A 15,796-nucleotide genomic window follows, 5' to 3' on the forward strand; every position below is an offset into this window, starting at 1 on the left:
AGACAGATCAAGCTCTTCTAAAAAAAATTGTGCAATTTAATTGCCTGGGGCTTATTTATTATCTTCAGAGATTTACACAACAGGGAGAGTTCATTTAAGAGCAGACCATGAATCTTATCTTGCGGTAATGAACCGTTTTTTAACACAAGCCTCAAAATGCTTCAGAGAGCTTCATTTTGTCCTCATTAAATTTAGTGTTTATTTGCTGGTTTGTTGACGGTAGGGCTGGGTATCGTCTCTGATTTCAATAATTGATTTGATTCCGATTCACAAGGTCCCGAAATTTTTCCTGAGAAAGTCAGAAATATAATAATTCTAAACTGTTTATTGTAAAGTGGGCGATAAACATACAAGAGAGACTTGCGACAGAAAAGCCGATCAGCTGAACACTGATCAGTTTCATGATTGAAGTAGCAATTGGGGGAGAGAATAGGGGAAGAAGAAGAAGAGGCAGCTGCGCAGACACAGAATAACTCCAGCTTTGCGTTTTTTATTTTCATTCTAGCTGAAGTACAGGACTAATCGCGTTCCTTTTAACCTCAATATGGATACCTCAATACCATTTTCTTCTGTTTATCTGTGATAAGATTGCTTTCAGAGCCGGGGTCCGTTCTTCGTACCCCGCTAAGTAAGTTAGCTGGATTTGATTGTTGACGATTTCGCATGATCTTGGATCGTTCGGTTCTCCGAAGCTCATCCGGGACTTGCTGCCATAGCAACAGATCCGTAAGCGTAAACCTGCTCGGGAGCAGGTTTACTTCATGTAAACAGGATTAGATCGCGGCCACTCAGGTATGTCCGCTTCATTTATACGAAAGCAACAGCGATATTCCACCACTGTTTTACCATAAATAAATATTATCAATGTAACTAAAGTTAATGCAGTACTTGATCCTTTTATTGATTTCATACAGATACATACAGGTCATTTCCTAAAAAAATGGAAATGTACTATTAATCATTCTATTTCATGTATTTGATTATTTCAGATGTAATTCATATTTTAGAGTAGTAATTGTAAATTACTTCGTGTAATCTTGATGAGAGACCACGGCTATAAAAGCGAAGGTGGATTTGGGAAGCCTGTCGCAGCCATGTCCTGTCCGTATAAGCGAGCCACCCATTGCGGAAGGTGCAAGATTGATAAGGAGAGTTCTCAGAATTCAGCGTATATTGCGGGATAGACAGGATCCTTTAGCTCAGCGCGACAGTGTGCTCATAGAGAGATATCGATATTCCCGTGAGGGTATTATTTACTTAACCAACTTGTTGACGAGGGGGTGCAGGACCACCACCTGTCTTTTTTTGCTCTGCCCTTTTCTTGGTTGCTGTTATAAACAAACAAACAGATTATTTCAGGGTCTCTTTGCAAGAGACTAAAAGCAATATAAGTGATAAATCTTACCATTCTGTAGAATATTCTTATATTTCACTTTTACTTGTTCCCATGTTCTAGTGGGCCCTGTCGTGGCTCTAATGTGAAAGAGGATATAATGTAATATAATATAATAAATCTACCCTACTGCCTACTGGTGTTGGCCAGAGGGGCCGATGGCGCGATATGGCAGCCTGGCTTCTGTCAGTCTGCCGCAGGGCAGCTGTGGCTACAACCGTAGCTGCCTCCACCAGTGTGTGAATGTGAGAGTGAATGAATAGTGGTATTGTAAAGCGCTTTGGGTGCCTTGAAAAGCGCTATATAAATCCAATCCATTATTATTATTATTATTATTATTATTATTATTATTATTATTATTATTATATAATAATAATAATAATAATAATAATAATAATAATAATAATAATAATTATTATTATTATTATTATTATTAAATTACTTACGAGTTTAATTTGTCAGCAACTTTCTGCCAGCCCTCTCGCCTTGCTTTTGCAGCCTTTGCAGTGTTCCCTTGCGTTTTAATTAAACTCTGAAACTCCTGAAATCCCTCAATCAAGAGTTCTTGCTCTGCTGCCGAAGAATACCGAGCGCGCTCCTTCGACATTTTCGCCGACCAATCAAAGGGTTGCCGATCAATGTTTCTACTATCGATGCGTAGCCCCTGTTAAGCCACCCAGTGATCTCACATTACTTCATCCAGCTATACTAATCGTCAACAACAGGTGTGTTCGGAGAACCGGAATAGCGAGCTCAAAGTTAGCGCGATGATTTGATCTTGGATGTGTCATTTGATCTTGGATGTAGTAAGCGAGGTACGAAGAACGGACCCCGTAGCACAAGGAAGGGGGAGGGTGCAGCCAACCTCCTCGGCTTTAATTGGTCCAGGCCAGAGTCGACCATGACCAATTGGCCAATCCACTACCTTTCATTGTTTATACCGCTACAAAAAACAAACAAACAAAACAACAACAACAACCACAACAAAGCAAACATCTGCCCATCTGCCAACGGAAAATCACCATCGGCCCACACATCTGTTTGACCGTCCCCAGTTAATTCACAACGCCAGATAATCCAGAACACTGGCGCCACAGAACACCTGTCGCACCTCCATCAGCGGGCACTCCCGCATCAGGTGTACCAGCAGCCCACACTTCTAGCGGTACTCCTGCCCCAGTTTCTCGGGTACAGTACCGGTCACTTCCAAGTCCTGGGGAGGCAGAATGGAGGGAAACGGGTTAGTCGACTGCAACGGCGGTGTCCGCTCCACCAGAGCGGTGCCAGGGGGCGGTGCTGCATTGCTTCAGCCCAAGCCTGTTCGGTCAGCACACGCAGTCTGTGTAATATTTAAATAAAGGTTTTGACCTTCAGCTTAAAGGAGCTTCGGGTTTTGTTTGTTTGTTTGTTTGTTTTAATATCTTGCACACTGTAGTACACTGTACAGTGTAATTACTGTACTTTTATTTTCTGAAAAGCTACTCTAAAGCTTCAAAACCTTTTTGGACAGAACTGAAGTATAAAAGTACGCGTTCCAAGGTTTATGTCGGGGCCCATGGGGTCAGGGGTCAGGCGTAAATTCAATTTCCTCAGTGTCTTTGGCAAATAAATTTAACTTACTAATATGTATTTTGAAGATGTTCAGCTACTTTCCAACCTTGAACCTTCTTTTCGGTGTGAACTTCAGCTTTCAGGTGAATGATTCGGTGTATTTCAGTTAAATTTAACAAGTTTCCCAAATATTTTAGCAATTACAGTATTTCAGCTAAAAAATATTCGCGTATCAGCTTTCGCACTGCATTTTCTTCAGGGAACGCATTCTCTAGTTATGATGATGATGATGATGATTTCTCCAGCACGCAACAATGTGTTACCGATTGTTTGAAGTAAAATTAAATAGCTAAAAAGCTGTAAATAAATAGCTTAACCTTTTTGTAGGTCTGTGTCCCGGAGCTCACATGCTGCATTGCAAAAATTGAACAAATATATATCTAAACGTTTTCCTTATATTAAGAATGAACATAACGGCTTATGTTAAGTTCTAAATAAAGTTTTGTGAGAGTAAAAAAAAAAAGAATAATCACTCAGGCACCTCTGCAGACAACTACAACCGGCTAGTGAGGGTCCTTTTCCTCCACATAGCTGGTGACGATTAGCAGCGAACATGCCGACTGTCGGAGTTAAACGGGATCTTCTATTCAAAGCTTTGGGTAGAAGTTACAGTAAGTCATATTTACTGTATTTTCCGGTAACCTTTAATCTGCTCGTCTGTTTTCTCTTTTTTTTTAATTTTTGCTCCTAAACGACAGAGTTAGGTCAGTACGTTGTGAACTCGCTGTCTGATTGTTAGCAATGTAGCAGCTGCTCATGAACTGTAGAGCTAATTTTAACTGCCTTCATTTCTAATTATTAAAGAAAGTACCACTTATTTGATGGCGAGTTTATTTTGGTTTATTTGTTAACTTATGTATTTTTTGCGATAAGGAAATAGTACTAGTTCATTTCTATCTGCCTGTTGACTGACAGCGTGATTGCATCATTTCCTCCGCTTCCTCCTGTCATTTAAGCCTCTGGGTTTGTTCAGAATCACTATCCTGTCAGCTTGTTCGTTGCCAAAAGTGTCCACCAACAGATTAAGTCTGCAGTTTTTATTATTTTTATGTTTTGTTGCTATTTTTACTGCATAAAGTCTTTAACATCAGTTTTTATCATCTTTTTTTTATAAATATAAAATGGTCATCACGTTCGTTTGTACAATGCACTTGTTGGAGGACAACATCAAAAATGACCATTTCATATATTTGCAGTGCTGCTTGATTTTCTTGTATTGTTAATGGAGTCTGGGACATGTAATCGATTAGATAAACATTGTCATGAATTCCCTCTTACTTTCGCTGTTTTGCTTCCACCACGATAAAATCACACTTCCTGCACAGCTCTCTCACCGCGGTAAAGTGAGCCGTCATTTGTGAGCCGCGGTCAAGCCAGCCGCCTACTATCCGCCGCATAAATTTCCTTGCGCTTTTACACCAGTCTTTACGGTAGCGCCTTTTCGCTTTATATCCTGATTGAAAGCCTAGACTCGCACACACAAATTACAATGTAACAGCCCAATACAGCCATCGTGACAGTCTGGTTGCATATTCAAAATTCATTAAAAATCATTCTTAAAAGTTGATGCCAAGCTTTCAACACAATCCTCTTCTCGGACACCTACTTTACCTCTGGGCCAGGTTTTACCCAGATTTACTGTAATATTACTCAGAAATCACAGTAAACTCATATTCAGTGCAATACAGTCAATACACTACAATTATGTTTATTTCAAAAATCCATTAAAAGTCCTCCTGAGTAGTTGATGTCCAACTTTCAACACATCGCTCCTCTGGGACACCTACTGTACCCGTGTGCCAAGTTTCAGCCAGATTTACTGTAGAATTTCTCAGAAATTAAAGTGTACTTGTATCTAATGCAGTCAGCCAATACAATATAATTATGTCAATTTTCAAAAATTCATTAAAAATCATCCTGAGTAGTTGATGTCCAACTTTCAACAGATTCCTCCTCTGGGGCACCTACTGTACCTGTGTGCCAAGTTTCATCCAGATTTACTGTAGAATTCCTCAGAAATTAAAGGAAACTTATATTCAATTCAATACAGTCAATACAATATAATTATGTCAATTTTCAAAAATTCATTAAAAATCATCCTGAGTAGTTGATGTCCAACTTTCAACACATCCCTCCTCTGGGACACCTACTGTACCTGTGTGCCAAGTTTCATCCAGATTTACTGTAGAATTCCTCAGTAATTAGAGGAAACTTATAATCAATTCAATACAGTCAATACAATACAATTATGTCAATTTTCAAAAATTCATTAAAAATCATCCTGAGTAGTTGATGTCCAACTTTCAACACATCCCTCCTCTGGGACACCTACTGTACCTGTGTGCCAAGTTTCATCCAGATTTACTGTAGAATTCCTCAGAAATTAAAGGAAACTTATATTCAATTCAATACAGTCAATACAATATAATTATGTCAATTTTCAAAAATTCATTAAAAATCATCCTGAGTAGTTGATGTCCAACTTTCAACACATCCCTCCTCTGGGACACCTACTGTACCTGTGTGCCAAGTTTCATCCAGATTTACTGTAGAATTCCTCAGTAATTAGAGGAAACTTATAATCAATTCAATACAGTCAATACAATAGAATTATGTCAATTTTCAAAAATTCATTAAAAATCATCCTGAGTAGTTGATGTCCAACTTTCAACACATCCCTCCTCTGGGACACCTACTGTACCTGTGTGCCAAGTTTCATCCAGATTTACTGTAGAATTCCTCAGTAATTAGAGGAAACTTATAATCAATTCAATACAGTCAATACAATATAATTATGTCAATTTTCAAAAATTCATTAAAAATCATCCTGAGTAGTTGATGTCCAACTTTCAACACATCCCTCCTCTGGGACACCTACTGTACCTGTGTGCCAGGTTTCAGCCAGATTTACTGTAGAATTCCTCAGTAATTAAAGGGTACTTGTATTCAATGCAATACAGCCAATACACTACAATTATGTCAATTTTCAAAAATTCATTAAAAATCATCCTGAGTAGTTGATGTCCAACTTTCAACACATCCCTCCTCTGGGACACCTACTGTACCTGTGTGCCAAGTTTCAGCCAGATTTACTGTAGAATTCCTCAGAAATTAAAGGAAACTTATATTCAATTCAATACAGTCAATACAATATAATTATGTCAATTTTCAAAAATTCATTAAAAATCATCCTGAGTAGTTGATGTCCAACTTTCAACACATCCCCCCTCTGGGACACCTACTGTACCTGTGTGCCAGGTTTCAGCCAGATTTACTGTAGAATTCCTCAGTAATTAAAGGGTACTTGTATTCAATGCAATACAGCCAATACACTACAATTATGTCAATTTTCAAAAATTCATTAAAAATCATCCTGAGTAGTTGATGTCCAACTTTCAACACATCCCTCCTCTGGGACACCTACTGTACCTGTGTGCCAAGTTTCAGCCAGATTTACTGTAGAATTCCTCAGAAATTAAAGGAAACTTATATTCAATTCAATACAGTCAATACAATATAATTATGTCAATTTTCAAAAATTCATTAAAAATCATCCTGAGTAGTTGATGTCCAACTTTCAACACATCCCTCCTCTGGGACACCTACTGTACCTGTGTGCCAAGTTTCATCCAGATTTACTGTAGAATTCCTCAGAAATTAAAGGAAACTTATAATCAATTCAATACAGTCAATACACTACAATTATGTCAATTTTCAAAAATTCATTAAAAATCATCCTGAGTAGTTGATGTCCAACTTTCAACACATCCCCCCTCTGGGACACCTACTGTACCTGTGTGCCAGGTTTCAGCCAGATTTACTGTAGAATTCCTCAGTAATTAAAGGGTACTTGTATTCAATGCAATACAGCCAATACACTACAATTATGTCAATTTTCAAAAATTCATTAAAAATCATCCTGAGTAGTTGATGTCCAACTTTCAACACATCCCTCCTCTGGGACACCTACTGTACCTGTGTGCCAAGTTTCAGCCAGATTTACTGTAGAATTCCTCAGAAATTAAAGGAAACTTATATTCAATTCAATACAGTCAATACAATATAATTATGTCAATTTTCAAAAATTCATTAAAAATCATCCTGAGTAGTTGATGTCCAACTTTCAACACATCCCCCCTCTGGGACACCTACTGTACCTGTGTGCCAGGTTTCAGCCAGATTTACTGTAGAATTCCTCAGTAATTAAAGGGTACTTGTATTCAATGCAATACAGCCAATACACTACAATTATGTCAATTTTCAAAAATTCATTAAAAATCATCCTGAGTAGTTGATGTCCAACTTTCAACACATCCCTCCTCTGGGACACCTACTGTACCTGTGTGCCAAGTTTCAGCCAGATTTACTGTAGAATTCCTCAGAAATTAAAGGAAACTTATATTCAATTCAATACAGTCAATACAATATAATTATGTCAATTTTCAAAAATTCATTAAAAATCATCCTGAGTAGTTGATGTCCAACTTTCAACACATCCCCCCTCTGGGACACCTACTGTACCTGTGTGCCAGGTTTCAGCCAGATTTACTGTAGAATTCCTCAGTAATTAAAGGGTACTTGTATTCAATGCAATACAGCCAATACACTACAATTATGTCAATTTTCAAAAATTCATTAAAAATCATCCTGAGTAGTTGATGTCCAACTTTCAACACATCCCTCCTCTGGGACACCTACTGTACCTGTGTGCCAAGTTTCAGCCAGATTTACTGTAGAATTCCTCAGAAATTAAAGGAAACTTATATTCAATTCAATACAGTCAATACAATATAATTATGTCAATTTTCAAAAATTCATTAAAAATCATCCTGAGTAGTTGATGTCCAACTTTCAACACATCCCCCCTCTGGGACACCTACTGTACCTGTGTGCCAGGTTTCAGCCAGATTTACTGTAGAATTCCTCAGTAATTAAAGGGTACTTGTATTCAATGCAATACAGCCAATACACTACAATTATGTCAATTTTCAAAAATTCATTAAAAATCATCCTGAGTAGTTGATGTCCAACTTTCAACACATCCCTCCTCTGGGACACCTACTGTACCTGTGTGCCAAGTTTCAGCCAGATTTACTGTAGAATTCCTCAGAAATTAAAGGAAACTTATATTCAATTCAATACAGTCAATACAATATAATTATGTCAATTTTCAAAAATTCATTAAAAATCATCCTGAGTAGTTGATGTCCAACTTTCAACACATCCCTCCTCTGGGACACCTACTGTACCTGTGTGCCAAGTTTCATCCAGATTTACTGTAGAATTCCTCAGAAATTAAAGGAAACTTATAATCAATTCAATACAGTCAATACACTACAATTATGTCAATTTTCAAAAATTCATTAAAAATCATCCTGAGTAGTTGATGTCCAACTTTCAACACATCCCCCCTCTGGGACACCTACTGTACCTGTGTGCCAGGTTTCAGCCAGATTTACTGTAGAATTCCTCAGTAATTAAAGGGTACTTGTATTCAATGCAATACAGTCAATACAATAGAATTATGTCAATTTTCAAAAATTCATTAAAAATCATCCATAATAGTTGAGGTCCAACTTTCAACACTTTCTTACTCTGGGCGTCCTACCGTACCTCTGGGCCAAGTTACATCTCAATTCACTGTAATCTTTATCAAAAATTGAAAGAACAATTATATGTCAATGCTGGATGTGTGTCCTTTCAAAGTGACACTAAATAACAGAACTCAGGCACATCAGGGAATAATCCAAAAGGCGGATTTATTAAACAAAAACAACATACAAAATATCTCTAACCCATACTACATAACCTAAAAAGAAACAAAGGGACACTTAGAAGCACAAGAATACAATACTGAAAGGGCAAGAGACACAGCCCAAACATAATCCACAACTAAAATGCCCAAAGAACAAGTCATCCCACATAGCAGACGGGTCTTGCCTGGGTCTGGTGTCAAGCCGGCACTGCTGGCTGACTTCTGGCATGGTAAGATGGCACTGTTTATGTGATGGCATGCCACATTTGGCCTGATTGGGTGAATGTGACATGTTGTATAGAGCACTTTGAGTAATATGGGTGAGTAAAAAAGTGCTGTATAAGAATCAGTCCATTCACTGTCTGAACAGAGTTTCGTCATGTTACTTTTGCACTATTATGTTCCAGCACATGTTGTTATTACATGGCTTACATGGCTAAGGTACACATTAGGCTGACATCTGGGGCCAGAGCTGAAACTGTTCTGGGCCAGCACAGGGCCAGCAGTGTGTCTGCAACTGGCCTTGTGCTGGCTCATGTGTGGGCCACCTCTGGTAAACCAGATCTGGGCCACCATGGGGCCGTCATTCTTTGCGGTACGCAGGCCATGTGTAAGCACATTGTGTGGGACAGATCCAGGCCATACCAATTTTGCTATGTGGGAGGAATTGTGTAAAAATAGAAACATCATAAAAATGAAAATACCATACCATACCACCTTTATTTATAAAGCACTTTAACATAAAACCAGAGTTCACAAAGTGCTGTACATGCTAAAAGCATAAGTAAAGAAAATTAAAATGAGATAAGATAAAATAAATAACTAAAAAGTAAAATAAATTGAAACATGTCAAAACAAATTGAGTCAACCCCTCTAATCAATGCCAAAGGCTTCAGCGAATAAATATGTTTTAAGAAGACTTTTAAATTCAGAGAGAGAAGAGGCCTGCCTAACATTCAAGGGTAGATCATTCCACAACTTTGGAGCAACTACAGCAAAAGCACGATCACCTTTAGATTTATACTTAGTTTTTGGTACCTTAAGGAGCTGCTGATTGGCGGACCTAAGGGAACGGGGAGGTGTATATGGTTGTAGTAGCTCCGAGAGGTGGGGGGGGGGGCAGGCCATTAAGAGATTTAAAAGCAAATAAGAGAATTTTAAAAACAATCCTAAAATATACAGGTAGCCAGTGGAGTGAAATTAAAATTGGGGTAATGTGCTCAAACTTTTTTGTTCCAGTTAAGAGACGTGCTGCAGCATTTTGCACAACCTGCAGGCGCCTAATGGACGCATCACTAACCCCAAAATAAAGTGCGTTACAATAATCCAGCCTAGAAGTAACAAAGGCATGGATTACTGTCTCAAAATGCTGTTTCGATAAGATAGGCTTTATTTTGGCTAATTCCCTCAAATGAAAAAAGCTAGATCTTACAACAGCTCTGACCTGGCTTTCAAGTTTAAGATTTGCCTCTATTTTAACTCCCAGATTAGTGATGACTGGTTTAACATACTGTGCCAGTGAACCAAGATCTATAATAGTGGCCTCAGAAGCGCCACCAAAAACCATCACTTCTGTTTTCTGTTCATTAAAATGTAAAAAGTTCAAAGCCATCCAGGCCCTTATATCATCAAGGCATCTGAGCAGCGGGTCTACTGAGAAGCCATTTATCTTTTTAAGTGGGAAATAAATCTGGGAGTCATCAGCGTAGCAGTGGAAAGAAATCCCATGTTTCCTGAAAATAGACCCAAGGGGTAGGAGATATAGAGAGAAAAGAAGCGGGCCTAAAACTGAACCCTGTGGGACCCCACATTGAAGAGAAGCAACAGAGGATACAAACTCCCCGAGTTTCACAGAGAAAGTTCGCTCTGCCAAATAGGATCTGAGCCACTGCAGTGCGGTACTCCGCATACCCACCAACTGCTCTAAACGGGAAATTAAAATATTATGATCCACTGTATCAAAAGCAGCAGTTAAATCTAACATCACAATAATAACACAGTCACCTGAGTCATTTGCCAAAAACACATCATTAAAAACTCTTAAAAGGGCAGATTCGGTACTATGTAAAGCTTTAAAACCAGATTGGAAAACTTCTCAAATACCGTGTTCTTCTAGGAAGGACATTAATTGCTTGTAAACTACCTTTTCAAGAATCTTTGAGATAAAAGGCAGTTTGGAAATAGGTCTGTAATTCGCAATAATATCAGGATCAAGAGCAGGTTTCTTGAGTAGAGGCTGAATCACCGCATGTTTGAGATTGACAGGTACAACACCAGAGGACAAACTACTATTTACAATGGATTGTACAGCTGATGCTATAGTGAGAAAAACCTCTTTGAAAAATTGAGGAGGGAGAGCATCATAAGGGGAGCCTGAGGGCTTCATGTGAGCAATGAACTCCTGCAGGCAGAGCAAGGAAACTGGCTCGAACCTGTCAAAGACAGCAGAACTAGGGACAGGGGTAGAAGGGTCGAGAACGGACTGGGAAGTCTGCGCTTTGACAGATAGCACTTTATCAATAAAAAAGTGTAGGAAGTTTTCACAAATTTCCTGAGAAGACTCGACACCAGCAGTCTGTGGAGCGTGAAGGACCATGTCAATAGTCTTGAATAAGACATGAGGCTTACGACAATTTGCCTGAATAATAGCAGCAAAATGTTTCCTCTTAGCATCTTTTACAGTTTTCTGGTAAGAATTCCAGTAGTCTTGTAACATTTGATATGACACCTGAAGTTGATCCTTCTTCCATTTACGTTCAGCTCTCCTACACTTTCTTCTGGCAGCCCGGGTGTCTTCATTCAGCCAGGGTTCAGATTTGGCTTTTACTTGCCAAAGCTTAAAGGGGGCCACTGAATCTAAAGCAGTTTGGCAGACAGAGTAAAACCACGTACTCAGCTCTTCTGTATCATTGCATATGAAATCAGGAAGGCCGCCGTTCTGATTAAAAGCAATAGAGAACTGTCCAGCAGAGGAAGGGTTAAAAATACGACAGCTCCTAGCAGCAACAGGAGGAAGATTAACTTTGGTACAAGGAAGGAAAACCTCAAACAAGACAGACCTATGGTCTGACCATACAACATCACAAACCTCTAAGTTAGAGACAGGTAAATTGTGAGTTAAAACAAGATCCAACCTGTGCCCATATTTTTGTGTAGGCACAAACACAGGTTGCACAAGATCAAAAGAGTCAATAAGATTTAAAAAGTCCTTTGCCATTGGCTTGTCAGGGCAGCACACATGAATATTGAAGTCCCCAATAATAAGGACATGATCATATTTTGGCATAATTTCAGCCAACAGATCAGAAAAGTCATTTAAGAAGTTCTTATTGTATTTTGGGGGTCTGTAAACCACAGCACAGAGCACTGTGTGAGAGCGACCTAGCTCAAACATGCTCAGTTCAAAGCTACTAGGTGAGGTTGATAATGGCAGTGGTTTACATTTATACTGCTTCTTAAAAACAACCGCTAGTCCTCCTCCTCTGCCTGATATTCGAGGAGAGTTTAAAAAGCAGCAGCCATCAGGTAAGAGATCTGTGAAAGCGCTGGACTCACCGGCCCTCAACCATGTCTCAGTTATACAGAGGAAATCCAGTCCTTGGGTCATAAATAAATCCCTTAAAATAAAAGTTTTATTACTCAGCGATCTAGTGTTCACCAATCCAAACCTGGTGGAGGTCAGCGTGTTCGTGGCTGACAGCGAGACCCGACGCAGCGGCCGTAGGTTCTGTAGGTTCGCACCGCGCCGACGAAGATGAGGGGAAATCTTTCGTGGCTGGGACATCTGATCCGAGCCAACAACGGGCACCAGCCAGGCATCGATGGGCTCCAGAGAGCACGGAGAAAAGGCATGACAAGATACAGATCCACGTTCGTTCCACGGAGCCGGGGAAGAGCGCGCCAAGTACGCCTTAAGTTTCACGAGTAGACCGCTACGTTTGCCCCGGCGTCTGAAACGCTTTCGCCGTGAGGCTGGGGCCAGGGTCCGACAAAGGTTAGCTGGTATCCCAGACAGGAATGGAGGTAACGCCTTATGTCCATTATAAGTTGCATTGGTAAGATCACTGGCAACTCGGAGGTCCAACAGTTTTTGGCGATTGTACATTAAAAGAGAGTTGACTCTAGCAATAAAAAACAACATAAGCAAACACAACAGAGGAAGAGCCAGACGGCGAGCCACACACACTGGCGCCATCTTGACAGGCCTGAACAATACCTTCAGCAGAGAAAATTAACATAAAGTAAAATGTACTGAAAAGAACATATGGCCATCATTATTTGCTTGGAAAGTCTAAAGTTCCATGGCTTTGAACAGCCAGAGAATGCAATGCCCAGCTTAGAATGACTAAAAGTAACTTCTTTTAACATTCTGTCATTCTGCTTCTATATCAAAAATCCACTAAAAATAGTCATTTGAAAAAAAATATTCGCCACTTTTCATCAGTTTGGGTTCCTCTGTTTATAGCAATTTTTAGAAAAGAACCCAATACCTTTGTCACTATACAGTTGTACAGTGAGATACAGAGCATCTCCTACTCATTGCAAACATGCTGGGAGGGTGGCTCTATCCGCCTTAGTGCAGCTGCTGTACCATACTGTGATGCAGTAAGTTAGTAGGCTCTCAATGGGCGAGTGGTGGAAGGGTGAGCTGTAGTACACAAAGAGCATTCTGGCGTAGCTCTGCCGCTGTTCTAGGTGACTCAGCACCGAGTGGAGGGTGATGGCATCTTCTGTGAATCTGTTTGCACGGTATGCAAACTGGTGGGGGTCGAATTCTGGGGGGAGGTAATCCTTGGTGTGCTGAAGGACTAGTCTCTCAAAGCATTTCATGATTACCGGTGTGAGGGCCACAGGGCAATAATAGTTCAGGCTGGTGATGGGAGACTTCTTTGGTACTGGGATGATTGTGGCTGATTTTAGACAGGATGGGATGGCTGCTTCATCCAGTGAGAGGTTGAAGATTCTGGTGGAGATGAGGGTGAGCTGGTGGGCACATGGTCTTAGCACTTTACCACGTATTCCATCTGGACCGGCCGCCTTCCTGGGGTTCACTGCTAGGAACACACATCTGACATCGTGCTCCGTTACAGTGAATGGAGCGGTGCAGGAACCAGGTGAGGATGAGGATGGGAGCAGGGCTGAGGCAGATGAATGCTGCTGTTGTGGTGTTTCAAAGCGGGCGAAGAAGCTGTTTATTTCCTCTGCTAGCTGCACACTCAGGTTTTCTGTTTTCACAGTTCTGCCTCTGTGGTTTATGATGTCTATTATTCCATGCCATGTGTTGTTGCTGGACAGGTGGGACCCCTTTTCAGGTCAGCTCGAGCAGACCTGTACAGAGCTCTGTCAACAGACCTACAGGGAGTGCAGAATTATTAGGCAAGTTGTATTTTTGAGGAATAATTTTATTATTGAACAACAACCATGTTCTCAATGAACCCAAAAAACTCATTAATATCAAAGCTGAATGTTTTTGGAAGTAGTTTTTAGTTTGTTTTTAGTTTTAGCTATTTTAGGGGGATATCTGTGTGTGCAGGTGACTATTACTGTGCATAATTATTAGGCAACTTAACAAAAAACAAATATATACCCATTTCAATTATTTATTTTTACCAGTGAAACCAATATAACATCTCCACATTCACAAATATACATTTCTGACATTCAAAAACAAAAACAAATCAGCGACCAATATAGCCACCTTTCTTTGCAAGGACACTCAAAAGCCTGCCATCCATGGATTCTGTCGGTGTTTTGATCTGTTCACCATCAACATTGTGTGCAGCAGCAACCACAGCCTCCCAGACACTGTTCAGAGAGGTGTACTGTTTTCCCTCCTTGTAAATCTCACATTGGATGATGGACCACAGGTTCTCAATGGGGTTCAGATCAGGTGAACAAGGAGGCCATGTCATTAGTTTTTCTTCTTTTATACCCTTTCTTGCCAGCCACGCTGTGGAGTACTTGGACGCGTGTGATGGAGCATTGTCCTGCATGAAAATCATGTTTTTCTTGAAGGATGCAGACCTCTTCCTGTACCACTGCTTGAAGAAGGTGTCTTCCAGAAACTGGCAGTAGGACTGGGAGTTGAGCTTGACTCCATCCTCAACCCAAAAAGGCCCCACAAGCTCATCTTTGATGATACCAGCCCAAACCAGTACTCCACCTCCACCTTGCTGGCATCTGAGTCAGACTGGAGCTCTCTGCCCTTTACCAATCCAGCCACGGGCCCATCCATCTGGCCCATCAAGACTCACTCTCATTTCATCAGTCCATAAAACCTTAGAAAAAACAGTCTTGAGATATTTCTTGGCCCAGTCTTGACGTTTCAGCTTGTGTGTCTTGTTCAGTGGTGGTCGTCTTTCAGCCTTTCTTGCACTGAACATAAGTTCCCTGCAATTTCTGAAGAATATTACAGTAAATCTGGCTGAAACTTGGCACACAGGTACAGTAGGTGTCCCAGAGGGGGGATGTGTTGAAAGTTGGACATCAACTACTCAGGATGATTTTTAATGAATTTTTGAAAATTGACATAATTGTAGTGTATTGGCTGTATTGCATTGAATACAAGTACACTTTAATTTCTGAGGAATTCTACAGTAAATCTGGCTGAAACCTGGCACACAGGTACAGTAGGTGTCCCAGAGGGGGGATGTGTTGAAAGTTGGACCTCAACTACTCATGATGATTTTTAATGAATTTCTGACATTTCCATAATTGTATTGACTGTATCGGGCTGTTTCATTGTAATTTGTGCTCGTGTGCGCGGGTATAGGCTTTCAATCGGCACATAAAGCGAAAAGGCGCTACCGTAAAGACTGGTGTAAAAGCGCAAGGAAATTTATGCGGCGGATAGGAGGCGGCTGGCTTGACCGCGGCTCACAAATGACGGCTCACTTTACCGCGGTGCTCTACCCTCAGTGTACTTCATGACCAGTATCTCAAATCTGTTTTCTGCATTATTCGCTTTATTTGTTTATTATTCGCTTATTACGCACAAGTCATGTACAGTGCTGTCGGCCGCTGTTTTTTGTTTCCAA

At 40.3% G+C, this 15,796-nt stretch overlaps 1 protein-coding gene across 1 annotated transcript in view; it reads left to right on the forward strand.

The window, feature by feature from the left end:
- Positions 1 to 3,494: 3,494 nt before the first annotated feature.
- The window catches only part of farsb (phenylalanyl-tRNA synthetase subunit beta), a 33,085-nt gene continuing 20,783 nt past the window's right edge, over positions 3,495 to 15,796 (forward strand). Inside the window, exon 1 of the mRNA XM_086260784.1 lies at positions 3,495 to 3,615. Within this exon, the coding sequence (XP_086116910.1) occupies positions 3,558 to 3,615 (58 nt within the window). The 5' untranslated portion in view covers positions 3,495 to 3,557. The remainder of the gene's footprint in view (positions 3,616 to 15,796) is intronic.

This window comes from Aulonocara sp. 'chitande type north' Nkhata Bay, linkage group LG14, assembly GCF_057382095.1.
Source record: "Aulonocara sp. 'chitande type north' Nkhata Bay isolate Kocher_YH1m ecotype deep benthic linkage group LG14, A_spYH_male_GT1.1, whole genome shotgun sequence".
NCBI lineage: Eukaryota > Metazoa > Chordata > Actinopteri > Cichliformes > Cichlidae > Aulonocara > Aulonocara sp. 'chitande type north' Nkhata Bay.